General features: G+C 49.6%; 1 protein-coding gene across 2 annotated transcripts in view; it reads left to right on the top strand.

The window, feature by feature from the left end:
* The window catches only part of LOC122390481, a 33,937-nt gene extending 6,445 nt beyond the window's left edge, over window positions 1-27,492 (top strand). The window contains exons 2-7 of one of the 2 annotated variants that reach the window (XR_006258165.1): window positions 14,408-14,613; window positions 15,070-15,205; window positions 19,082-19,215; window positions 21,945-22,194; window positions 25,351-26,171; window positions 27,292-27,492. Coding sequence is in view for 1 of the 2 variants with exons in the window: in XM_043383475.1 (XP_043239410.1) it covers window positions 14,408-14,613; window positions 15,070-15,205; window positions 19,082-19,215; window positions 21,945-22,206; window positions 25,351-25,424 (812 nt within the window). In the remaining variant the exon portion in view is untranslated. Of the gene's footprint in view, window positions 1-14,407; window positions 14,614-15,069; window positions 15,206-19,081; window positions 19,216-21,944; window positions 22,207-25,350; window positions 26,172-27,291 lie in introns of those variants that run through there. The other variant, XM_043383475.1, reaches the window with a different exon arrangement.
* Window positions 27,493-27,819: the final 327 nt, after the last annotated feature.

Here is a 27,819-nt window from a genome sequence, read left to right as displayed (position 1 = left end):
CTGTGTGCACCCCGCGGACGGGCCGGTGCGGGGTGCCACCGCCCTCCGCCCCGCCCTCCGCCCGCGCACCGCTCCCCTCCCCCCGCGCACCGCCCGCCGACCCTTCCGGCCCCTGTCGGCTCTGTCCTCTGAAGTAGCCAGGCTTCCCCGGTGGTCTGACGGCGCTGGACATTTTATGTTGCTCGTGAACGCATTTACTTATCGCACGTTGTTGCCTCCATAGTCACGCGATGTCGACTGGCATGCAACACCACCCCTCGAGGCGGGTTTCTTGCCACCCGCCCTGCTTTTCCATACCAAGATCGTATCCACTGCCCGGAAGCTACCATGAGACCTAGCTTTTCCTATCATCTTCCCCACGGGACTTTACATGAATGTGAACTTCCGACGTTCGGAAAGCACCGGAATGCGGTCGGCCTGGGAAGGCGTCAGATTTCCGACACACCGCTGTGACCGTGGGAAAGCTTCCGCACCGCGAGCTTCCAGTGCCGGGTCGCGTTGTCGAGAGTGCCACTCCCGTTAGGGCTGGGTGGGTGTCGCGCGGGGGGGGGGGGGGGGGGTACGGGGCGGGGCCGGTTCGGAGGTAATCGTGCGTTTCCCATCGCGGCCGCCGTGGTGTCGCGGTCAGCGGCGCGTTTCGGGCGACACGATCTAATGCCGGGATTCCCAGGGTCGCGGTCGGGCCTCCCCGTGTCCTCCCGGGGAGGGGTCGCCCGGCGCGTGCCAGCAGTGACCTTTCTCCGCCCGCCGCTGTGACAGGTCATCGTCGGGGCCGAGCGGCGGGATTAGTGAACTATTACGGCGCTGGAGCCGCAGCTGTCGCAGCAGGAGATTGGTGGCCCTTCAGTGGACAGTGGACAATTGTGGGACAAATATAGCGAGTCAGATTTGAAACACTTCTAAGCCTATAATCGCAGCTCACTTGTTTTTCCATCACCCTTTGCGTGGAGGCCATTAAGCTAATACTGACCACAGCTTGAGAATCATTCTATGGAAATACCCATTCGTGTCCTTTTTACAATAACATAGGTCAGTTGCCTCTAAAGCCTTCTTTCCAAATGATACCTATTTCTATTCCGTTGCCAAGACTTCACTCGGCCTGGTCCATTTACATTGTACAATTACAACCCACACCAGCTGTCATCTGTCGCGGTCCGATCCCGTTAGTGTAACAGGAGCTCCGGTGGCGGCCACTGAGGCGTGCCGTGGCATATGACGGCCATGGCGCGGTCGGTCGCCCGTTCCCTGTGGACTACCCCCGCCGCGCCGGTCGGCAGAGTCGGGTCCGCCCCGCCCGCCTGCACCCGACACCCAGCGGTTTGAGCGATCTGATCCCGCTGCACTAGTCCGCTCCATTGAGCCTGAGGTCGGTATTTAGGGGCCAAGTTGGGTGGCTTCATCTGATGCCGGCGTGCTGACCGGGGGCAGTGGCGCGCACAATATGGTATCCGGCTGGTTTTGGAGGGGTCATGACCTCGTGGTTCCGCTCGCCCTGACAACATATTGTGGAGAGCAGACGTTTGGACTCGAATGAAGTCCAATGCGGCTGGTCATATGTTGTTTCGGCACAGTCTGCTTTGACTAGCTGATTGTCGTATGAAGCAGATGCGGGATCTGAATGTGCCGGTCGACTAATGGCATTGCTGTGGCTACTAGCTAATATAACAGTTGTGCGTGTTCTCACGATATGCCACCGATAATGGCAGCGGCGCGGCAGTTACACTGGGAACATCTAGTCCGTCAGATCCAGTAATGATGCGGTTCGCTCCCATTTGGCCATGGAACCTGCCACCAGCCAAACTGGTGTAACGCCGCCGACCGACTGGACTGTCAATTGGGGCCGTGATTAATATTCCTTTCCATTGGAAATTAGTAGGTACCGTTTGAATGAAGTGGCCTACTCAAATCAATTTGTTATGATGGCAGTGATATGTAACAAATGAAGATTACAAGTACATTTTAAAGCCCCCTCCCCCCGTTGAGTCTATGACTCATGTCTACTCCAGTGGAGAGCCTACGCATGCTACAAACGACTGCAGTGGAATCGGGAATGGCGGGCGGGCGGGGGTGGTTAGGGCGATGTCGCTAGGCACTGTGGCTGTGCAGTGTGCAGCCGGCAGCGTGGCAGGATGATTGCATATCCATGCATTATATAGGAGCCGAGGCTGCAATCGGTGGAAGGAAATATGGAGCATAAGACTTCGATTTTAGGTGCTGCATTTTACCTAACTGGGTCTGTCATGTTTCATGAAAATTAAGGATAGAAATTCAAGCTTACTTTTTGTACTTCCTTCAGACCAACTGGCCTTCATGTTTGTAATATAAAAAGGGTAAATCATGGTCTTAAACACACCTTTCGCCTTTCAATATAGATATGTAGGTGTTATCTACCGTTCAGCGCCGCCGCCTAACGGTCTCCATTCATTTTCTGCACCTTCCCCCGCCGCTACCTCACCGAAACCGTCGCCCTTTCCAAGGCAATGCACAGTGGGGATTTTTCCGATCTAGCGCCTCTTAATTCAAAAAATCTTTTTCGGATTTTTGTTTATTTTTTTTTTGTGTCAGTGGGGCTCAGAAATGTCTGAATTTTTCATATATGGCATTGTTTTATCTGTGTGTCCACAGCAAAACTAGGAAAAATGCTCCCAAAGTTCACACTCATGCGTGATTACTCAATTGGCTCAGCAAGGCCCGTAAGTATAGCTCAATTTCATTGTCCTGTCCTGTTGGTTTTAATCTTGCGAGGTCTTAAAGTTGCATATCTTCTGAAAGGCACCTTTATTAGGAATAAAATGGCAAACAGAAAGTATGCCACAACCTTACTAAGGTCACAAAAATGCCATTTACAAAAAAAACCCTTACAGACACCATATTGAAGGAATGGTATTCTAAATAAATGTAGAAAATCAACAATGTTCTCCACACTTATCCACTCCGAAATATATCCTATCGAATTCGCCACTTTCTCCTGCACAAGACAACGCCTAGTTTGGCTGCCGAAATTTGCCTGAACACGGAATATTCACATTAGAGTATCTTAACACCCCACTCGAGGAGCGCTAGGGCAAACAGCACGATATAGGTATGTTCCGGACATAGGCGAATAATTTTACTTCGTGATTTATATGATGCATATTTTCTGAGACACATTCATTAGGAATAGGATGACAAGCGTAAATTATGCATACCGTAACCTTATTAACCATCGCACTTGTGGGGAGGGGGAGGGGGAAGGGGTCGGATAAAACCCCATGGTTTTCCGCAAATTACTCGCGCAAAAAGCAGCCGATCGCGACGAAACTTTCGATGCCCTCGAGATCACCAATTTTACATCTAACCTGAAAATTTCATGACTCTGACCCAACTGACCTTTGACCTTTGCATATTTCTCGAGACCATGTTTGGCCGGAATCGCGATTCGGCGTATGCCAGCTCACATTATCCGCGGTTTCCAGTCTATTTGTGGTTTTAAACGTTCAAATATGTGAAATGATGTTGGTGCCATGCATTATGGTGGGTGTCAAGGTCACGTGAAGGTCAAGTCAAGGTCATTGACCTTTTGATGACCTTGGCTCACTTTTTCGAGTTTTACTTGTTTCTAGGGTAGTTTTTGGTGCTGATTTCGAATTTAGCAGCCATTTGAATAATTACGAAGTAGTTCTGGTGCCTTCGTACCATGTTACGAAGCTATCAGTAGTAGGTGACACCTACTATGGATGGCCGGCAGGACGCCTACTGGTTGATCTAACCTGACCTGACCCGACCTGGCCTAAATGCATGAAGACATCGTCTGTGATCAAAACTAACATGAAATTCGTGATCAGCACCCCAAAATACCCGTAGCACCCTAACTTTGCGAAGTTTCAAGAGGTCTCGATTTCCCAACTTTAGTTGGGTCATTAAACTGACTTGGAAAGTCAACTTATGACCTTGGACTTTGAAATTGGATATATTCGGCCTCATTTCGTCGTAGGCAGCACGCTGGATTTTTCCGCGAAGCTCTAGCTTGATCAGGGGCCATGAAACGGCTGAGCCGGGGTCCAATTGAACCCCCTATACTATGTTGATTATGCACATTTACAGGTAAAATTCCCACCAGGACACACCAGCCAACATCTGTGCACAATCTGGCTACAATGCTACCTATGGTTTGCCTCTACGAATAAAGACGTGCTAGATCGGAAAAATCCCCACTGTGCAATGCATCGACCGGCCGTGGACCGGTCAGTCAGCGTTATCGCCTCCCGCAGTGGCCGCCATTACCGGGGCCCGGAGCCCGCTAACCCGATTATTTGGATATAGACGTAACCTGGCGACAGGACCCGGGTCGCTGCGTCTACCCCGCCAGCTGATATGTGAATAACTGGCGCCCGTTGTTCGCGACACACGCGAAAAAAGTGGTGTGTATGGGGCAGGCGGTGTCAGGAGCCGCCGCCGTCAGCCAGGGCGAATGGTGGGCGATGGGGCCGCAGAATGGACGCAAACGAACCTTGTAAGGCTTCCGACAGCGATGCCCTATTGCGGCTTCCATTGACCGCACTGTGTGGGGAATGGATGGCGCTACCATTCGACACGCTTTAATGAGCATAATACGTTGTATTTTGGCGAATTCGTTATAGAACTACCAGATCTTTCAACAATTTAAACAATTGTGTATGGCTATGTGTATAATAAACCTCGGCGATGTCTCCAACTTGCATTGGCTGCCCTATATCAAGCTTCGGACCAAAATCGTCCGGGCTAAACGATATAAGGCCAGATCAAAATCGCGCATGAATTTAGCTTCATGAATTCGGACCACGCAGCTAAACTACGCATCAAAGTCGAATCCAATGACATCAAAGTCCGATCGCCTGGGGTCAGATTAGAATTGCTCAGAACACGCTGAACATTCTGAACGTTAGAAAATGTTTGATTCGAGTACGGCGTGTATTGTATAAGGCATGAGGGCGACGGATCCCCATGAGGACAGACCGTGCGCTCCAGTAGTTCAGACCGCGTGCCCTGTCAGTTCAGACTGCTCGTTCCCCGGCGATTCAAATCGCGTTCTTTTTTTGTTCAGCCCGCGCGCTCCAGCGGTTCAAATCGCGTTCTCTTCTGGTTCAGCCCGCGCCCTGGCGGTTCAGCCCGCGCCCTGGCGGTTCAGACCGCGTTCCCTGGCGGATCAGACGGCTGACCGCTTCACGGCACCGCGTTACCCCTCCGTGACGCCGGTGCGGTCTGGCGCGGCCTCCGTCACACGTGGCCACGGCTGTCGGCCGGCCGTGACGCCGCGTAACGCTGCGTGACGGCGTGACGCGGCCTTTGTCGGCGGCCGTCACTGTGGCGTCACTAACGTCGTCCGCTTCCCGTCGGCGGCGGCGGCCACTTCCCGCCGACGGCGGCACGGGACGGGAGGGGACGGAGGCGATTTCACGGGGACAGTTCGGAGGGGGCGGGGGGGGGGGCGCGGGCGATTTCACAAGGGGCGTGGTGGGTGGAGGGGCGAATGGGGGCCAATTTCATAACAGATAGCAGGGCACTGTGGTCCTTCAATGGAGGCGTCCCGTTATACTTGGGAAGCAGGTGTTTGCTGAATGATTGTGGGAAGGGTTGTAAAGTTATCTTCACTTGGACTTTGTTCTTGTATCTTGGCTGGCGTGCGCCTAGGCCTTAGTTGCTCTGCGGTCACACACTTCCCCTGCGGATTTTTATGAATGCGAGGACCACAACGCCAAGACGTTTCAACGGTCTGTTCTGTACTGACGGCTGCCTCCTCCTCCCCCCCCCCCCGGATTAAGTAGCTCAGCCTGCGAATGCTGACGATAGTCGGAAGAAAAATCACCGGCGAGGCTTTTAGGAGCTCCGGGTCCTTCTTCATTATTGCTGAGCACTTAGAGCTTTTCAGTTTCCGCGGAGGGATCTTAGGCGTTTGGTTTTGCGCTACTTCGTCTTTCGCAGAGCTGCCTCGAGTTCTGACACTATGAGTTAAGCTGAGAGTCGGTCTTTCCGCTCCATTTGTTCGTTCCCAATATAAGTGAACAAGGTCAGAAATTGATTGTTGAGAAGTGCAGCGAAACTAAAGCTGCTCCTTTGGGCACTGCTTTGCGAAAGTTTTGCACCAACAAAGAACAATTCGTGCTTCAACCAACTACAGTAATTAATGCCCACGAAAAGGGTGCACTTAAGGCGTCCTAAGCTTTCAACTTCGTTGAGTAGCCTGAAGGAAACAAGAAATTACTGAAAGATATATAGTTAACATATTGTCCATATTTAAGCCAAAGCATTTCTAGTTCCTTATCAACAACGCAACATTGTTATGCATAAAATAGGCAAGGTATACTTTTATGTTCATGGACCACGAAAATCAAAGCGTGGCCTTTTTAACATCCATGTCTGTTTATTTTTGGCGCAAGCCGCAAAGTGGCCCAAAATGTTTCAGACCAGTTTTGACGATGGTCATTTTGGCTCACTCGACTGAGCTTAGCATCCACCGTCTATAAAGTGCTGTATTAGTGATGCAAACTGTCCGTCGAATGCCTCGGTGACGTGAGTGCGGCAGACATTGGCGTCAAAGTCAGCGGGCCGTCTCGTTTATTTCAACTTTCCTGCAGACCCGGCGACGTAATCTTCCCGTGAAAGCATGGGCCCGGTTATGAATGGCTCCATGCGGACACGAGTCTCATTTTGGGGCGTCCTCTCGTAAATCTTCGCCAGGCGTCACTCAGCCTTCATTGTGGCCCCCTGCGGTCTGCAACTCCCGTAAATCATTGCACTGTAGACACTTGGCCCTCGGCGCCATGCATCTTCCGTTATATACGCGATACTTCGGTCTACGCTCCATGCATTCGCTTGTGGGGTGTATTAACTATGCAGTTTGGCTGAGCTCGATCATTCATATATTCAAATTTCAGCATATGTTTTAGACTGAATCCCTTTAAGCTGCATCCATGAAATAACGATCTGATGAACTTAAAACGGCAGAGATTTAGCGCTGTTTAAAGTCGTGCGTGAAATACGTTTTAAAATTTTAATTGAAATGTTTTAATGTTCGCTTTTAATGCAATTAGCCTCCCTGACAACACCTTAAATAGAATTTGTGCAAAAAAAAAAAACGTCTCCCGGCGATGTTTACGTTAACCATCCCCGCGATGTCGTGTTTTCCAAGATCACCCCATAAATCATGATCCAGTCGACAGCCCAGTTGGTTTCTTGCCGCCATCAGCGGCGCTCACTGGACTGTGCAGGGGCGTATGAGGCAACCTTCAGCACACCCGCCAGCCTGTAGAGCGCTCCATTAGCGTGGAAAGACATCCCGCTTTCTTTGCTTTGCTCTGCTTCGATGGAGAGGTGTTGTGTATAGCTGACAGGGACAGGTATGTCTTGCACTGCAATGTGTACGGATTTCTGATTGAAAGTACGACGCTGGACCTTGGCCTACGAGGGCCTACCTCTGGTTCTGAACAGTCCTGAAGGAGACAGAATAGTTTCCGTACCCGGCATTGAGCGCGCCGGCTCGATGGATGGTGTGGACGAGAATAGTTTTCCAAGACCGGCTTGGGTCGTTCATTATTTGCATGGGCTTCAATTATGCTGAGATAGACCAACATGAAATACCGGATGCCCTATCGAGTGACTACACACTACACAGTCACATTCATACTGTTTGCTTGTGTATACTTTGGCTTGAGATAGCGCGGAGCAGACAGCACATATAATTAGCATCTTGCTCCTCGCCTCTAGCTGTTTTCACAAGGCGATAGAAACCGGAGCTAGTTACGGCGTTGGTCTAATGTAAGGGATCCGAACCCCAACGCCATTTCCCAATAACGAAACGGTGCCTCGGCGCCGTCCTCCAATAACGCTGATTTGTTGTGACACCCGTAAAAAGGAAGCGGCGTTTCCGCGCAGGGATGGTGTATGATTTATTGGGGCGTGTTTTTCGGGTGACAAATTGGCCCTCAGCCAAGCACGTGGTCGTATCTTACCGAGTGGGCTGCTGTGGACAGTGGCAGATAATTTCGCCGGTTGGTTTTGGCGCGGTGGCAAAATTTGCAGAGCTAACGCAGAACAGGGCAAACAAAATGTCCCACATGTGAAATATGTTTCTATTTAAAGGTAGTGTGCCACCTTCCAATGATTTCCCATTTTATTTTTCCTAGGATAAGAAGCTTCTGTTTTTACCTAACATCGCAAAAAAATCAAAAATGGGCCTGGAATAGTGCTTTTTTTCGCCTAAAAGTTTATCGGTTTTTCGATATGTATAACAACTGTAGTGGGCTGACTTGCAAACAGGCGTCGGCAACAATCGTGAATGCGGCGCACATGTGACAATAAGCAAAGGTCATTATAGTTACGACGTACGGGAATGAGTTATCAGCTGTCTAATCGTAGACAACACAATGTCGAACTTAAACTGTAAGCCTGTATTGGTATTGTTTCTTTAATTTGGCTGTCGAACATTAATTTATGGTTTGAAATATGATTTTATGTAAAATAATTGATATGAAACAGCCGTCTCTTAAGTTATGACCCCATCTCACCACACGAAAGTGGCAGAAATGACAATGATCATCTGACGCATTTTTCTTGGCCGAAGTCAGAGCGCGCGGCCCGACGCACCACCACCGCACCACAAAGTATGAGCAGAAGCCACCTAACAGGCGTGTTCGAAACCGCAGGAGATGATGATGAACGGGTTTATCGAAACTTGATTGGATGAGCCTATCGGTAATAGCGATTTTAGTGTGTGCATTTATTGTTCATAGTGGTGTGAAATGTGGTTGGGGTACGACCGGCAACCCATCGGGGCGAATTTCTCACTGGGGTACTCAAAATTTGAAGAATTTAAGACGTTTCCATGAGATTTGAAGGTATGGATAAGTTCTGAAAATCCGGTTCTCCTTATCCAGGTCATTAACTTCATATGGTCCAGGAAAGCTGGCACACTACCTTTAATATCTAATATCTATCCTTAGCAGCTCGAAATAATAGGCGGCCGTTCCCTTAAAAATGTTTCTTCTCCTTGGCTCAAGACCAATTTTCTCTCTTAATTAGACCACAAACAAAAATTGTCAGCTTCTGATTTACCTGATGTTTCTTTGCATGAATAATGAGAAAATCCCAATCATATTGATGGTATATTGGACGGCGGTCGGATCGCCTCCACAGAATCCGTGATACACAGAGATAGCCGGCAATCTGCCGTTCCCTGCCTGAGGACCGAACTGATCGCTATCATTAATTAAAGCGGCATGCACCGCCGTGGCTCTATCGCCGACTAAAGTGATTAATTTCCGTATGATTGGCCCACAGAGAAATATTGCAGCGACCAGTGGTCGATAATTTATCGCTTTTGGTTGTGCAGGTTTTCACAATGGGTTCGAAATGTTCTGGGGATGGAGACAAATGTGTTCCCTGATGTTGCCGCTTTATCTTGTGGTAGGTTCGGTTTTTCTTTTTGCAACTTCATCAGCTGAATACATCGCTCGGCGCTCGAGGCGGTGTTCTCGCCTCTGCTGCCAAACAGGGAGGTGCGTGGTACCGATTTATTGGACACTGAACCTCCGCCTCCCTGCGGACTTTATTTGCAGCTCGACGGGACGGCTGGGGGAGGGACGAGAAAATGCAGGGCGAGTGAGGAAAGCGGAAAAGCTCACGTATGTCGCAGCGACGAGCTGATGCGGATTCGAAACTTCAGGAGCTCTCAGCTTATACTATATGAAAAAATGTTGCTCGAAATCCTAATCGCTACTGCGCCGGTCACTTTGAAAAACATTTTTCTTCGACCTAAGTAGCTTTGATGACTATCTCACTTTTTGAGTCTATAGAGGAAGAACTTCTTGCGATACAGATCGCATGTGTGGTAAACTCTGTAGACCTGATAGGGCTGAACCAAGGCCGTTCGTGGTAACCCCCGTGACAGCCGGTCACCGTCATCCAGTACTCACTCCGTCCCACGATGCCCAATCTCCTATCTTTATCAGCGATCTCGCCAGTCCCGCCCCGCCAGTCACCCTCTGCGCTGATCGTGTCAGTCGGCCCGGGCAGGAAGTGTGCTCTGCCGGCACCACCGGACGGTGACACGCGGACACGCGCACAAAAACACCGCCATGGCCCGGACGCCCGGCGGTGACATGTCTGTCCGGTCCCGGTCTGTGCTGTCGTGTGACCCCACGTCGGGCGGATGACGCCCAATGACTGACCGATGACGCCCACTGACGGTCTGATGACGCTTGATAAGGGTTCGGCGACGCTACTGTCTGATGACGCCCCACTGAGACCAGTGTGGCTAAATTCATTTTACGTTAGGGGAGGATGTAGAAAAAAAGGCCTGAAAGGATGTCGTTATTTTAATAAAACCTGACTTCGACCCTTTTTATGTCACGAGAAAATGATGTAGAAATATTAAATACTGATAAAACTTTGAAGGCATTCTGATATTCGGGATGTTAAATGAGGTTTAAGTTGGGTCATATATTTGAACATTTGGGGTATTCGAATGGTTGTCTTGGCGTAGTTGTAAGAGTTTGCGAGGTTGTGTTTCTCTTGCTCCTAGATGTTTGGGTTCGAGGTTGTTATTATGAGTCGTGACTGCTGTGTGGATGTTTTTATTTGTATTTTTAGGATGTCATTATACTTTTCATTATGGGCGGATTCACCCGCATCATTACAATTTTGGCCACACTGACTGAGACTGTTCGATGACTCTCATATGATGTCTAGTTTGCCCACTGTCGGTGAGACGATTCCCATAATATGCTATCGGCGTTTGCTGCCATGCATTGTGTAGCCAGTTTAGCTTGATGCGTGCAAGTGTGACATCAGTATACAATGCTCGTGTCGGCCTATGAGTTTCTCATGTCATCCTGTGACTTTATCAGCATCTCCCCATTGTCTTCGAGACAAAAGGGCGTGGGATTCGCATGCGCCACAGGTTCTGGATTCCGCCGGCCGCCACCCAAAGTTGTTGTGTGTTAGTGTCTTTTGTTTTTAGCGTGCGTCAGCTGAAAAGAGCCTGCGTTAGTCGATGGGGGTGCCTTGTTGTTTTGTTGTCAGCTGAGGTCTTGTTGTGACGCTGATGATCTTAGGATGTGTGTGCTGTGATTGTGCCATTGTATGATAATGGGCTTCTCATAATGAACTGCGTGGTGCACAGTTATTGTGCTAGTGCTGGTAGTGTGCGACATTCAGTAGTGTGCCATTCCTACAATCCTGTGGCCCGGTGACCACAGACCGTGTGGTCGCTGTTGGTGGCGCTTTCAATCAACCAGGGCGGGGATTTTTTCTCACGATAGCTTCACCTGGAATTCGTGGAATCTCTGTACGACTGGTTGATAGATCATCAGCTAGCGTATAAGGGCCGCCAGTCTCTGACAATTGGCTGAGACACTGATGTAATTTTCCTGTTTGTGGATCCGCACATATCGGCCCGATTGATGCATTGTTCGGCGATTGCGCCATTGAAGCTCGTCATTCGTTCCACTCTAGTTGCTATCGCGATCAGTTGAACCGCAGAATGCACACATTGCCTGCGCCCGGCCGTTTTTAGTAGAACAATTGATACCGAAGTACAGCTCTGACATCATCAGTCCGTGAAATGATCACATGCATACTCTGCACACATGCTGGCATAACGACCGCCTGCCTTATAGTAGCATTGCGTGCCTGTGCGTGGTGGATCATTTCGTTTGTCCGTGAAGCCAGGTCCCATACCCGTCCTGTATGAATTGCAGCACGATCATTACACGATAGACCAAAACCCGCTAATCGCATTAGCACTAACTCTTGTGTAAAACCGACTATGTGTGCATATTTTCTAGCTCTCTCGTGGGTTTTAGGCGCGCTCACTGCCAATAACTATGAAACACTTTATCATTCCTTACCTTCCACATTGCCCTCCTCACCCGAATCGGCGCACACTTGTTCCCCATTTCTCAACACGCGTTTGTTGTGCCGGAGTGTGCCACGCTTGCTATCCTTTCTCCACACGTGCTGCATGACATACGTGATCCTCAAACGCTTCGTCGCCTGTCCCCCTGCCCCGCCGGAGCTCCAGTGACCTGTCTCAGCACAGGTGTCCCCAGGTGTTGTTTTGGACTATCGTGTCACGTCGAACGATTGTCCGCTCCTGCCGCCTTTTGGTTGAGCTTTACAAAGAGCCCGACAGCTCAGTTCGGTGTTGGATTACCAGGCCGTCAAAAAGTGTCAGTGCAGTCGATATGACTGTCATATGAGAGCGCTGTGCTGCGGGGTACGCCAGTGTATGTTTGCGCTGAGTTGTTTGCGTCCGAGGATTTTCAGCGGGGATTGTTGGTTGACTTGTCTATGATGTTGACATTCTGCTGCAGTTATCAAAGGATAACTGGATTGTCCAAATGTGTCCCGCATTCCTTTTCTAAAAGAGCTTTATTTACGGTTAATAATTGTGTTGTGCTATGGATGTTTTGAGCTTAATTAGGAGCAGTTTTTATAAAAATATTTGTCACATTTATGCGCGTGCTTCATTTTTCGAGGGAGGTCTGGTATACCAGTTGTAACCGATCATTCTATTGAAAATTATTTTTAACATTCATTATATGTAATTATTTCGATATGAAAACTTATGTGTTTTACACATAGACACAGGCATCTAACATCGTACTTTCCACTAGCGCCCACTTCAAATCACCCCTTACCAGTCACATCTCGCCAAACCACAGCTCCAAATCGGCCTTTCACACATGCACCCCGAAAAACTCGGCATTACGCTGCTCTCAGCACCGACAAAAACGTCTGTGACGACTGGCATGCTGGCGGCACCTCTGCTGACAATCAGCGACACTGACCCGCCGGAAATTAGCTTGTTTATGGGCGGCGAACTGTCGTGCACATGTTTATCACGTCCTTCTCACGTTGGCGGGTGTCACTACTAGAGGGTGCTGCACGAGCTGGCACAGCGCCCGCCCCCGACCCGCCGACAGACCCAGTCTGGATTTGGACAGCGCGAAATGTGGGATGGATAAAAACTGTGTCTTGGGTGTCAAATATGGCAGGCTGGAGGGGCCGCCACGGCTAATTTGCATGATGGAATGGTGCGGATGTGAAAAGTTGTGCTTGTTTGAGCGGGGTCTGGAAGTGTGAGACTCTGTTTCGCTCCATTTGCCATCCATTAACTACTGTCGACACTCGGTGACGTGCGATAACGAGCTCAATGTCCTAACTAACCGGCAGATTTGGACGATACATGCCCTGATGCATAGCCGACAAGGTCGTGCATAGCTTCCAGCACATGTTGAGCTCGTTGGTCCACTCATGTTCATTGAGTGGAACATTCGTTCAATGATGCCTTCAATTGGTGGTCTCGGGATCCGGAGTATCTGTTTGGTCAGTTGGTCAACGCGAATGTATGACCAATTGTGGTGATAAACACTGGATTTTCGCTAGCAAGCAGTGTAGGCATGAATAACTACTTTTTATTTATTTTTTTTGACCCGTCTCGCATAGCGCCTGGATAACCGAGTATGCTATTTATGTGTTTATGTTAACAATGCGATTGTTGCTGGCCTGTTTCTGTCTTCGAAGCCAACCAAGGAAGGTCCGTATTTGCGAGTCCGTTTTAGCTCCAGCGTCATGGTATGTGGCAGCACCATGTCGATAACACATCCGCCCGATCAGTCGGCACAGCACATCCACTGTCAGACGACATAGCTTGACGACGGCTTGCCGAGAGCTTGACGAGAGCTTGACGAAGAGTTTTTGAGAGCTCGTCAAGAGCTTGAGGGCGCTGTCCGCCACTGACCTTCTAGCTGCGTGGGATGAACTCGAGAGCTGCTCTATCCATCGCAGTGTTAAATTACGGCTCAGTTTTCTGTAATTCGCCGACAGAGTACCCTCGTGACTTCAGTGAAGCCCCTCTCGTGCACTGAGGGCCGCCAATCTTGCCCTTATTGCACATTGAGATGCACTGAGAGCACAGGCCACTCAACTTTCCATGAATACTAATTAGGGCCGCGCACTGGCTCGTGGGCTCCACGCTTGAAGTCTAACGGGAGCGCAATCACACGTAAACCACCTCACGGAAACGCTACCCGCAGGCTGGTTAGCGACAAGGGCTCGAATCGAAACGTGGTTGGATGCGATGAATACAGAGAAAATTGATGGATTGCCTGTGCGAAATGCGATGTTAATACGGAAAATGAACGGTCGAAAATGAAGGGATCAATTCTTATCTATTAATTATTTGGCTGTGTTTTGTGAATTTTATCGCAGAGCGTGTCTTGTTATTTTGCTTTCTTCAAAAGGAGCTGAGACGCTTTATGTTTGCTTTGACTCCTAAATGCACTGATTTGTGTGTCGCTACTGGTCGCTACGCTATGTCGTATCTGCCGAAATTCAGTGGCGTGTATGTTGTATACCTATGCTAATGCCCTATTCTCCGCTGTTTCAGGGATCGCCGCACTGGAGCTGAACCAGGTCATCATTCCGAAGCACGTGATGCGCGGTGCCGACGCCGACCTGGCCTGTCTCTACGACCTGCAGGGCAAGGAGCTCTACTCCATCAAATGGTACAAAGACGGGAAGGAGTTCTACAGGTTTGAGCCGTCCACGAGCCAGAAGAAGAAAAACTTTCCTCAGCCGGGAATCAAGGTCGATGTAAGTGCCGCCGCTTTCCTCGTCGGAAAATTCGCTGCGGTGCCGTCATCAATGTGTTCGGGTACATGCCTAGTTTTTTTTTCTGGCTAATGATACGGCAAATGGTATGATAGTCACTAACTGGACATTTTAGGGCTTGCATTCACAGAGGTTTTTAGGGAAGGATAAGCCGTAAGGAAATGTGCGTGGCGTATGGAACACAGTTTGCCGTTATCTTCTTTTCTCCCAATTTTAGTGTGCGTAATGCGCATTGCATCAGAACACATAAAGAAGGGTATCTTACTTTTATTAACTCTAGTATCGCTTATTACTACTTCATCCATATTTGAGCCATAGTAGCTATACACAATGCAAGGTTAGATAATGTCATTAATCTGCACAAATTCACTGTTTTGTCTGCATATCGATCTCCTTGACATGAATGCCCACTGATACACATTTTGCACATGTTTTCAGTTGTCTGCGTCGAATGCGACGCACGTACGTCTTCAGGAGACGACCCTTCAGTACACGGGCCGGTACATGTGCGAAATATCGACAGAGGCGCCCACCTTCTCCTCCAAGCAGGGCAAGGGCGAGGTGCACGTCGTAGGTGAGAAGGGCCGCGGGTTCGAATCTGCATGCCGATAGACATTTATTCCATGATTGAATTTCAGGTTAACGAGGGTTATTTCACAACTCATTGGTAGTGTTTTAACGAAATGGGTGTATTTTCCTCATTGGCCTCATTAGCTGTCATCATACAAAGTAGTTCGAACTCCATAGCTTCCACCCTTTTATGAGGCCCATTAAGTAGTCGTTGCATGCCTGTTATCCATCAGATGTCTGTGAAACACGATGACCGCTTTATTTCGATGACTTATGTCTTATGGGCACGGGATAATCGCATTCCTGTGAAATACCACCTGACTATGAAAATTATACGCCTCTTGAGTGCCGGTCCTTCGGACAGCCCAGAGCACTCCACCCGGAGTGTGTGGCCATAAGAAAGTATACTTACGATAGAAGATTTAACTACGATCGCTGCGTTCTCCGTTTTCTATCATCGCTGGCTAAGAGCTTATTCAGATGGACCATATTTTTTATGATGTGGTATTAGAGTGTGTAAAAAATGTGTGATTGATCGATCAAAAAATGTCACTGATTCACACGCTAACAAATGACGTTTCATCCAACCAAAAGGTTGCATTATTTTAGAAGTTACCTGCATTTGTTAGCTTTGCTGACTGCAGTGTCTACAGATCAATAATGTCATTAGGTATATTTGTGAGAGCCAACACATTATCGTGCTGGCCTTTTGATCGGTCTCCGTGCTGCTCTTTCTCCGCCGCTGTATGTGGTTCCACCGCGAACGCCCCTGTCATTTATACCACCCGCACGTACTACGAGGCGAGCTTGTCCCAGTCGTGCAGAACTGTCACACCTTTACAGGAGTGGCACTTCCTCACCAGAATATCCTGTACCCACCAACCGACCTCCTTGAAGCTGCAGCGGCTCCGGGCGGGGGCGGCGACCGTCGCGGCTGGGGCGGGGGCGGCAAGCGGGGGCGGCAGCGATTGCCGCCCGCGCTGGCCGCCCGCCAACACTAGCTGGAGCAGATTTGTTTCGCATTTATCGTAATCAGACTAATTGGTGGCCATTTCTCGGCGCGTCCCGTCGGCTGGCCGCTGCCCGGGGTCTCTGCAGCTCGCCGTGTGCCAACTCTCAGCAGAGGAAGGATTGCGTGGATTCGCCGGGGGTGCTGAGACGGCGTCGTGCCTCTCATTCGCTCGCACGTATTACCGGGCCTTAGCGAGGAGCGGAAGCGACGTTTTGTTCATTAGGCTGATGGGTGGCTGCCCACTGGACTAGATGGGCGGTAGAGTGGGTGAGGGCCGACGGGGAGGAAGGACGAAGTTCGCTCCGAATCGGGTGGCGCGGCCCGACAGGAGCGAGATAGAGAGATAGATGACGGTTCGTTACGATGACGGATGGTGGTATCTCGCAGCCGTACGGCGCTTGTTTTTCTAGCGCCCCGGAGAGGAATCGCCTCAGTATTCCTGCAGGAGGCCGGCTAATTAGTTTGCTTCAATTAGCTCCGGTGAAATTGAAAGTAGGACAAAGAACGGCTGCGCTTTATTTCAACTTATTTGTCTTAGAAAGAAACTTGTTTGCTGTTTATGAAGATTCCTCAAGGTTTCTGTGTTTCGCTAGTGAATTATGCTTTAGACTAAGTTGCACCCTTTATTATTTCCAATATAATGGCGCATGAAAATATGAGCCCCCGTGCGCCACGTCCGAAAAATGTCATGATTAGCGTTGTTGTAAGGATGCCGAAGCATTCAGTTTGTTTCACAATTATTGCTAACTGCCACCACAAATATCGCGTCCTCAAACCGAATGGATTGATAGCAAATTGCTCGGCATTTATCAGCACATATCATTGTCATCACTCACTATATGACTCGGGCTTCACAAAACACGGACAAAAATGATAATGCGCTGATCTTCCTAATATAAAAAAATGGCTTTTCAATAGGATTAGCTTACTGTTAATTTGCGACCCTTCCGTGCTAAATGCACAGTGCAAGTGTCAGTTGACGTTCCCTCGGTGGTCACGCTTCTGTTCACTTAAGTCGTCCCAAAACTCGCTGACGGTTACCACGAAACCGGCCGCTCCCTGTGCTACGTTATTGTGCTGAAGTGCATGAACACTAGCGACGAGTCCGGGTATACGAAAGAGAAATAAAACCAGTAGACTGAACCTCTGTGTCCTTTGTCGAGGAAATTTCCCCAATGTCGCTCAGTATTAGCTGGGAGCGGCCGGTTGGGTCGCAGGCTGATGTTATGAAATAAATCCAGAGTCCTTTGTTTATCAGTTAGGTATTCAGAGGTACATTTTGTGCAGGAATGGATAGTGTCAAAATGATATGGACCGGCAAATATGAGGTGGTCTATCAACTGCCCGATATATTGTCGGGTCTAAGTGCACCACTGGGTCCCATGCGTTTGTGCTGAGTTCAATGTTATGCTAGATCAGATGTAATGTAAACAAATAAAAAATGAAACGAGTCTGCAATAGATTTAAAATCTGGAGTATTGGTAGATCAATAATTGATTGCACTTTCGTTCAAGCATGGCTTACTTTTCTTTGGTTTCTTTTCTTTTCTTTGGCTTACTTTAAGTGTTGGTTCCAGAAATAGCGCTTTATGAGCTCGGTTAAGGACCTGATGGACTTCACCAATAGCTCAAAAGCATCAAACGCCGACGATCTCAATTATGAGAAATGAGATAATTGACTTAAGTGAATCGATTTCTGATGGAATGACTGCAATAGCTACGTTTATGGAGGTTTCTTAGTTAAAAAAAAAATTGTGACAAAAGATGCTGCAAGAATGCTATCCAGTATTACCAAAAATAAAAATATATGCATGCATTTAACATATTTTCTTGAATATACGAATATATTTGTCACCTAAACAAACACCTTCTTGTGATTCGGAGAGCAACACAAGGATTGAATTGGAAGTGGAGATCAGAGTTTTATCCTTGCTACCTTTGCTCCGTCATCTCGTTTCGCATGATCAGAGAATGGAAACATAGGAGACGAAATCGTTCTGTCGTGAATGGTGACGAAGGTAACACGTCGCTTGGGAATGTGACGCCCTGGACCATGTCAACGTCCAACCGTATTTATGCTGATCCATCTGTATATGAGATAGACCCGCCTCGCGGATTTATAGCTGGTCGCCAAAGTCCAAAATTGGCCGGCTCTTTATCACCAGCTTATCACCATCATGGGAGTAATATTTGCGGAATTAAAATGAAATCGGACTTACTCCACAAGAGTTCGTTGGGTCGGAGCTTTCGAATTGTATTACAATTCTTCGTCAGCGAGAGTCGTATCTTAACATCCGATACGACTCTCGCTGACGAAGAATTGTAATACAATTCGAAAGCTCCGACCCAACGAACTCTTGTGGAGTAAGTTCGATTTCATTTTAATTCACAATTCATCTCCACATCATGTCTTTAAATATTTGCGGATTTATTCCGTGAATACACATTTGACCTGCTTTTTGAGGCATTCGGCGAAAGTGTCATCCGTGAGGAGCATTAGCAGGTTATTTGATCATCATATTCGCCGACGAATAAAACAGCTGCCTAAAATAGTTCCGCTAACAAACGATCGCCATCGATGGTGCCACTGAGGCTTCATCAGCTTTGTGGGTGTGAACTTGAAAAGCCGGACCTAGAATACTTTTATTATTAAATATGCTCAGGATGAATACCAGCCTTTCTAACACATGCTCGGGCTACATCTGCACTGCGATTCTTCGTAGCACCTTGAGATGCTCGAATTACTTAGCATTACGCCCATCAAGGCACCTAAACGCAACATTTCTTGTACTTCCTTCTGCGCAGCCCATAACTGCACAATGTCTGCTACCGGGCAGATTAATAACGGCATCTCCGGTTCTATCTGCAGTGTTTCCCGAGGAGGGCCCGGTTATAACCGGTGGCAAGTCGCGCTACGAGGTCGGTGACCGGGTCAAGGTCAACTGCACCTCCTACAAGAGCAAACCAGCCGCCGAGCTCACCTGGTTCATCAACAACGAGGAGGTGAGAAGAGTGACTGGGTGACTTGGATTGATGTGCATGGAGTGAGTCTGTGATGCGAGTAATGGTAAGAGCATGAAGCATTTGAGAAGCAGATGACATAACTCATGACGTTTTATGGAACATTAACCCGCGCCCCGTTGGGCTCTGCCGAGCAACGCGCCCCGTTGGGGGGGGGGGGCCATTTTGGCCCCCCCCCCTAAGATCTCGAGAACCACGCAACCTAGCGACAAGCGGCAAACGGTGTTGGATAGCCCTATCAGGGAACTACCTTGTGACCGAATTTTATTGACCTAGGTCAAACCGATGACGTCACAGGTCAGGTCAAAGGTCCAATTTTCACCGTTTACAGGCATTTCAAGAAATGCGTTGTTAAATCGAGTAAAATGCATTTCATTGAAAATCATCGATGGGGAAATGTTCTTCAAACACATATTTTGCTATTTGAGGTCACTGATACCAGGTCAGGTCACAGAGGTCAGGTCACTGGGGGGTCACAATATGAAAGTGTCGTGTGATACATGTTTTATGGTCCATTTTACATGACAAATGCGATTATGTGGTTCAGGCAGCCTTTGGGGCCAGCTTAGGTCACGTTTTGGTCAAGGTCAGGTCAAGGTCAGGTCAAGGTCAGGTCAAATTAGGTCAAATTTCAAAGCTAATATTTTTGCATAAAATGGGTATCGAATCGATGCAGCTCGTCACGGGGAGTTCAATGGTGGTCTTTGTTTTGCCGTACGTGTTCTAGAATAGCTAAAAATTGAGTTCAAAAATTTGACGTCATCATTTTTGAACAGTTTTTTCGCTATAACTTGGCCAAAAAACGAGATATCGATCTGAAATTTGGTATGTATATAGAAGAGCGCAGGGCCTATCACATATTTTCCGGTTTTTTCGAAATTCGGAAAAATTTTGGATTTTTTTTTAGTTTTTCAAAAAAAATCAATTTTTTGATTTTTTTGGGGTCAATAACCCAAAATTTTGAAAATCCGAGATAGCAGTTTTGTAGCGCCGCCTTTTGTCTACTAGACCATATAAAGAACTTTGAAATTGCTTGATAACTGTAGATTCGGTGAGCGTTTCAAGATTGCATGTTTTTTGCTCATTTTTGCTCGAACATGACCTCAGTTTGACCTCAATAACTCCTGACCTAAGGTGACCTAAGACTTGAAATTTGGTGTGAAGGTGTCAATTTGATGCCCGGGAAGGTACTGAAAATTTGGCGGCGCTGCGCGCCGCCGTTTTCTTGCTATTCAGGAAAAACCACAGGGGGGGGGGCAAAATGGCCCCCCCCAACGGGGCGAGGGTTAACAGTCAAATTAAGGCCGCCGCATTGCCAAAGCTCGCTGTTGCACGGTGGCAATGCCCAGAGGTAGTGGCGGCGCTGCGCGTGAACGCACGGCTCGCTCACGCTGTTGTCGGAGAGCTGTTGTGCGCTGCGGTGGTGACGTGCGCCGTCCGCGCGCTGTTTGTGTGTCTGTCTGCGGGCCGGCGGCGCCGCACGCGCCCCTGTTTGGACAGATGGGTCCGGCTGGCGCCCCGCGGAGGGGGAGGGGAGGGGCCGGATGACGGCAGAGCCGCCAGTCACCACCCCGTCGTGTGTCACGGTGATGACCCGTCTGCTTGGTCACGGCTCGGGCGGCGGACGGGTTTAAATGGTTGTGAGCTCGTATCACGGTAGTATGCGGTAGGACAGTGGAAGGTCATGTGATTAGGGTAGTAGGACGGAAATAATACATTAGATGCTCAGTGTTGTTTGTTGCTAGCGTCATAGATCAGTGTTGCTATCGCTGCTATCAATCGTTTTTATCGTCAACGATTGAGACTAACGCACGACAATGGTTACTGACCTGAGCTAAAGCGTCACGACGAAAATTACTCGGAAACTTTCGGCTCATTTTTGTCGGACACTTTGGTATTCTGGCTGTCGGGTTCTCGCATCCAATTCAATTAGGCACGGGGAATGCACGCAGGTCACGCATGAGGTTTTTACGAGGCCCTACGTAACGCAAAGAAAAAACAAGCCCCAGGCTAGTCCACCTAAGTGGCTCGGAGGTGGCCGCTACTGGCTGTGGTGACTCCTGTCGCTACTTTTCGCTGTGGAGAAGACTTCTGCTCCCCGTCGGCTCCGAAATGGTCATCCATCATTTTTGCCGACAAGTTAACTGGTGGCTTAAGTTTGGTCACGGCGATCTTAGCAACAGCGGCCGGCCGGCTAGAGCCAAATTTACTGATACGGAGATGAATCAGCAAGTTAGTCGTTGTGTTTCAGTTCAGTAGTGCGTTTGTCATACCGTTTTAGCTAAGAAAGTCGAAAGGCAGACCGTACTGAACGCAGGGCATGACGCAGGGTAGCGTACTAAATGTAGCCAGCCCCGGATGGATTAGCGTTAATGCGGTGTGCTTGCCTCTTATCTGACGGGTTTGTTGGAAAAAGTGATGTGTTTAAGATGGTTATCCCTAACAGTTCGCAGTGTGTCTTTCGGAAGGGCTTGACACTTATCCATATAAACATGCTTCCGTGCCTCGCTTTTTACATACAATGTTCCGTTACGCCCTTAAATAATGCTTCTCGCTACACAGTCAGCAATGTTGGATAATACGAAAAACGGGTTCGTTGTTTTTATCCAACATTTGTACTGGTTCCGACCATTCCATCCAAATATCCACCTCGTGACTGTGGACGGCCGTGGCCTCTCGTGGATTTTAACGTGGACGCCCTCTCCCCACAGGCGGCGCTGGAGCATGTGGAACTCTGGCCACCCACCATCCACGACGACGGTCTGGAGACGATGACGGCCGGCCTGCACTTCCGAGTGCGGCCGCACCACTTCCGCTCTGGCAACATCAAGCTCAAGTGCGTCTCGCAGATTCCGGACATGGTGCAGCCGGTGTACTGGCAGAGTCGCGAGGAGAGCGCCGTCGGCGACCGGCCGCCCGAGGTCTCCCAGGTGCTCGACAGCACGGCCGACAACCGGAAAAGTAAGACTTCCGGTCAGTTTCCGTGTGGGGGTGGAAGTGTTGTGGTGTGACTGTGTGGTGTTTGTTGTACATTGTTTGGAGTGTGTGGAAGTTGGATGGTGCGGTGTTTGTTGTTCGTTGTTTGTTGTGTAATTGAATGGAGATTGGAAGGTTCAGTGTGACTGTGCGGTGGTTGTATGTCGTGTTATCTGTATGTATGTTTATGATGAGATCCAGAGTGGTCCGAGTTCTCGCCAGCCCGGTAGCCGCAGCGCCGTCTCGTCCCGCTGTAGCCACACCCGCGGTGGGTGGTCAGCCACACTGTTTGTGTTCCACTTCCGGCGGCCTTCAGTGGCCTTGTTCCTCGTCCAATTACGCCTCCTCAGCCGCTCGGCCGGGACGACGTCAGTTTGCCGGGGCTCCGCGCCGAGCAAAAACCGGCTTCGTCGCCGCCCCTTCTATCACTGGAACGATGCGGGCGTCACTGAGAGACGAGAGGTGACGCCTGGGTGACGCCCGGGTGACGAGACTGACGCCCGGGTGGTGCAAAGTGGCGCCTTTGTGTAGCCGACGCGACGGCTCAAACTGTCACAGCTCAAAGAAAGACCGCGGCTCCCTTCGCGCACCAGGGTGCATTTTGACTTCTATGGCTTGACTCTGGCTCGTGCCTAGAAACTCGAAAGTGTTAATGCTAGTGATTGATTTCGTCTCTGGCTCTCCTGTTAATTTTGGCTATCGTTTGCGATTGTTGTCTTGTCTTCGTCCCTAATTCAGGTTTCATCACGGTAACTCGCGCCATGGTGTGCACTGTGTCCTCTGTCCGTCGGCCGGGCAGTACCAGCCGGTCACCACGCCCGGTCTCCAACCCGCGCGTGCAGCGCCGTCGCTCGGCGGGTGGGCTCCGGCCTCCGATGCCGCTAGACGCGCGATGAGCCGGGACGCGACACGTGCCTGCAGGGGACAGCGGCGACGGCGCGGGCTCGCTTACTCTGCGAAATTATGAGTCATCCCCACAATTCTGGCTTAATGGCTTCTCAAAGGGCGTCGTTATTCTCACTAGTCGGCTGCGTATTGGCAATAAAGGGCGCGCCGACGGGCCGACGGGCGACTCGGCCGATGACACAAAGCCGGCGGCCGGCGGCAACAGCTGGCCTGATCGCCGACGGACGAGCGACGCACTTTTTATCGGCGACAAAACAGCGACAAAAACAATACGACGCAGCGGCGACAGTGGCGCACCAGCCGCGCAACAGTCGACGGCGTATATTTCAATCTAGCGCCGCCGCGCCGCCCGCCGCGCCGGCCGGTCGGCCGGTTTTGTGTATTCATTCCGGGTGTCTTCTCCCCCTCCGCCCCACGTCTCGGAAGGCAGGGAGATGCGTGCGATATTGAGGACGGGATGCGGATGATGAAAAATGTGCGTCAACAGGCAGGCAGAGCGAGGAGCGCCTCGCGTGCGGGCGGAGAGAGCAGTGGGAGGATCTCATAAAAGGACGGCCTTTCAAAACGGCTCGTCAGCGCGGCGGCTGGGCCGCGGCCGAGTCTGATTTTCATGAGGCGGGTAAAATGGCCCGTTGTAGGTCATCTGTCTTCATCTAACCACCAGCTGCGGACTCGGCTCGGACTGTGGCTACTGCTCTGATGGGAATGAAATTGTCTGTCCGTAATTAATTTTTCAAAATTAATTACTCCTCCTACGTCATTGTGTGTAACGAAATGTCTCCAAGTATGTCTAGAATTCGAGCCGGCGTCTTTTCCTTTTTATTCGCCATCCTAAACGCTTCCACGCATTGAATCATGCTTATTATGACTGGATCCATATAACCATTTAGTAACAACACCCTAAAATGAAATCAACATTAGCAATGGTAGTCATCCTCATCAGCCGATTTCCAAATCAGCTCCACCCATCAACAGATGGGTTCACTCTAAATCAGTTCGAACTGCCAGCTGTAGTAAAACTAATTCCGTCAGTCATTTGCACTCAGTCGTAAACCGGATAGTATTGGGTCGGCTGCGCCCGGGGCCGGCACAGGCAGTAATTTCGTCCGTAATTTGTTTATCAGTCGCTCGACCCCGCCGACCGACGGCAGGCACGTGACATGACAACGACGGCGCCGTCGCAGCAGTACGCTCCATTGACGTAACAGGCACCGCCGTCGTCATTAGTGTCATTTATGGCGGGCCGTCCCGCTGTCACGGATGTGCGACTGTGCGTACCGTACGCGTGCCGATGTGACCCGCCACATACAACGGGAGCGTAACTGTGTTCGTGGGAAAGCGACCAAAGGGAATCATTACAATCTGCGATTCCTAATGGCAGCATGTAAGAAGGCAGTGCCGACTGCCACATGTATTTTGAATGCATTCGTTAGTCTAGTAACCGCCTTTTTCGGAAAACTTGATCGTTTTGCTAAATCAGAGGAATTATAGGAAACAAATCAAGTTTGCGATTTCACTCGCAACCCATAAATCGCAATAGACCAACGGTAAACTTCCATGCATTGAGTCACTCGGTGGCCCGAAATAGCTCTATGGAAATCGTACGCCATGGGCGGCATTATATCGCAATGTGCCCCAGCGTCCGCCTCCGCCGGGGTGCTTCCAATAACCGCTGCTATGGCGTCGCCAGAGGCTTTTTGCCGCAGGAAATTGGGCGCAGTCACCCGAGTGTATTTCGCCGGGGCGCCAGTGATATTTTACGGGGAATGGCTCCTCTCGGGCTGTATTTATTTAAGTGGACGCCGTTGTTCCGTATCACCTGTCATTTGTTTCGTGTCCGGGTATTTATTGGCGGCCGTCGTAAATATGAGTTTCTTTCGAGTCAGTGTGACAGAAGGACATTTGTTTTCGCTGAGGGACACGATATTGGAAATTGTTTCATGTCTTGTGGCGACGGAACTGCATCCGAGTACAAATGGAGAGAGATGTCCATTTTGAAGTTCAGTGGAACATTGCAGACCGAATGAAATGTGGCGGTCAGAAGACTTCATGCTTTTGCGCACCTTGTTCCGACTGCCTTCTAAAAGAAAAAAAAACACAGTGACTATTTGGATGCCTTATAAACCAATTATAGTCCAGTTAGTCCAGTCCAGTCAAGCACAAACCAGTTAAGCCTGAACCCATTGACGTGTTTTATTTCTTCTCTGACCGTGGTTTTCTCTCCTTCCGTTCCAGATAACGGCTGTCCGCTCTGTCACGAGATCGCCAACTGGCTCATTCTGGCGGTGAGCGTCATTCTCGCCAGATGAGGGGTCAGCAAGGTCAGATGAGCGGGCCCGCAGGTCAGATGAGCCGGTTCGCAGGTCAGATGAGCCGGTCCGCAGGTCAGAGGAATAAACCCGCCGTGAACGTGTCAACAGGTCAGGTGACGACCTCATTCCGCGTGGCATGAGGCTGGACTCAAACAGCGTGATCAGGGCCGCCCGCGCCCCATAGTGCGGTGAGCATCGCTCTCCAGTTAATGTACCGGTGTATGTGTTCACTCCCATATCCTGGGCAGCGTTTGGCAAGATATCGAGGTGAACCAATGACTGGTGTGGCTGACATCCTCAGCGCATTTGGGGAGCGATTTCATCGGGAATGAAAGGTGATATTAGAAGCAGAGTTTAGTTGAAAGCGCGAGAAAAGTGTCTCCTCCGCACTTCACCAGCGTTTTCCTGGATTATGATGAATGCTGAATCGGCTGCAGCTGAGAGTGTGAAGATGACTTCTTCCGAATTTCTTTGACGTGGCTGTCATACGCACGCGTCGGACGTCGGCGAGGGTGCCGGCTGACAGTTGACAGTTGACAGGTGCCGCCCGTCATCGCGCGCTGGCAGAGAGGTGTCATCGAAAAATACTCTGCTGGGACGCGCGTCTCCGAGAGCACCAGCGGAGGCAAGCAATGCAATCACTCGTAGGCCTCGTAAACTGCGTTTCCGGCATTGGAGGCCTGGCTCGTTAATGTTGGTGTTCCGGAGTGGACGAAGCGGCCGCCCGGACGTGCAGAGAACTGTGTGCGGGCCGGTTCTGCGACACCTGAGCGAGCGTCATTTCAGCGAACGACATTTGAGCGAAACATTTTCAGCGATTATCAATTTAAGCGATTGACTTTTTCAGCGATTGTCAAGTCGGCGAATTCAATCACAGCGATTATCAACGTAAGCGAGGACCAGAATCAGCGAAACCAGATTGAGCGAATATATGGTGGTCAATGGGAGACCAATTGAGCGAATAGAGTTACAGCGAAACCGAACGCGACGAAAGTCAATAATTTCTACTTTTCGGAAATTCTTGCCCTTTGAATACCCGTTTGGTTTGTGTCATGCTTCAAGCTGCGCGCGACTGTTATCTTGAAAATCTGTTATCTTGTTCTAGTAATCTTGTTGGAAACCTGAAACCACAAAAATATCAGGCCTCATTTCGCAACGTTTAATCATTGATCTTGCAACGTTTCGTTTTTAAATTTTTGTTTTATTTCATACGTCATGATAACACCTAACAGTTTGTAATCCACCAGAGGTAAAGACAAAATTAAATACAATGGATTGGCTACCGTTCAGTAGCGGCGGAACACCTTCAATTAAGGGGGGCACCGCCGACTTTTGGTCTCATTCTCTCCATGCAACGCCCATAGGGCTAATGTTAAAATGCCAAAATCAAGGGGGGCACGGTGCCCCGGTACCCCCCTTCGTTCCGCCGCCTATGAGTAGGTACCGTCTGGACAAAACTTAATATAACTATTCTATTTGTTAAATTCTATAAAGAGCAGGGGGTGAAATTGAACCGTTGGAATTGTTAAGAAATGTAGCATTACATTTGGAGCTCAATGTCTGAGGTCTTTGGACGTGACATTCGCCATCCAGTTCCGGATAACCATGAGATATTCCGAAAACATTCGCGCGTATACGCTCGCAAAAAAGAACGTTACAGGACGATGAAGTGTTTCGCTGAACTGGCAGTCGCTCAAATTGTAGTCGACGAAATAGATGTCGCTGAAACATAGCTTTCGCTAAAATTGATAATCGCTATATTTGATAATCGCTGAACTTGATAATCGCTGAATTGCCATTCGCTGAAAATGGTTCGCTCAAATGACGTTCGCTCAAATGACACTCGCTAAAGTCGCTCGCACCGGTGCGGGCCGGTAGACAGTGGCGGGCGCTCGTGAGTGTTTGCCGCCGGGCAGTCTCAGTGTGGCGGTGTGCGGTGAGGTCGGCCCCGGCGTCAGGTCGACCTCCCGCAGTCAATGTGATAACACTAGTCTTTGGCCAAAGAGCGGGGACGGCCCCTCTGCGCTGGCGAAGACTGGACGTAGCTCTTTGATATCACCAGATATGGTCTGTGTTTTTGTTTCGAGATGTGCACGCCTGGCAAATGATCTGAGCCAGTGCGCGTTTTAACGAAGTGTCTTTTATTTTTGTCAAAGAGGGAGGCTACGCCGAACTGTGCAGCTCCCGTAAGTTGTCCGTTGTGTTTCTGCATGCTTTGGCCGGCCATGTTGGTGACATGCGGGCTGCTCTGTGCGATGACGCGTCGGTCGTGTCCCACCCCTGTCGCCGGCGAATACAATGGAGCGACGTTTTCCTGTGGATGTCTGCCAGCTCATTGTTTCCGTGTTGAGTGTCTGATTGTAATTCCTGACGATGTATGTGCGCCAATGCG

Source organism: Amphibalanus amphitrite, unplaced genomic scaffold, assembly GCF_019059575.1.
Source record: "Amphibalanus amphitrite isolate SeventyFive unplaced genomic scaffold, NRLGWU_Aamphi_draft 000397F_arrow, whole genome shotgun sequence".
In the NCBI taxonomy this organism is placed as follows: Eukaryota; Metazoa; Arthropoda; class Thecostraca; order Balanomorpha; family Balanidae; genus Amphibalanus; species Amphibalanus amphitrite.
This window is presented reverse-complemented; position numbering and strand designations above follow the sequence as displayed.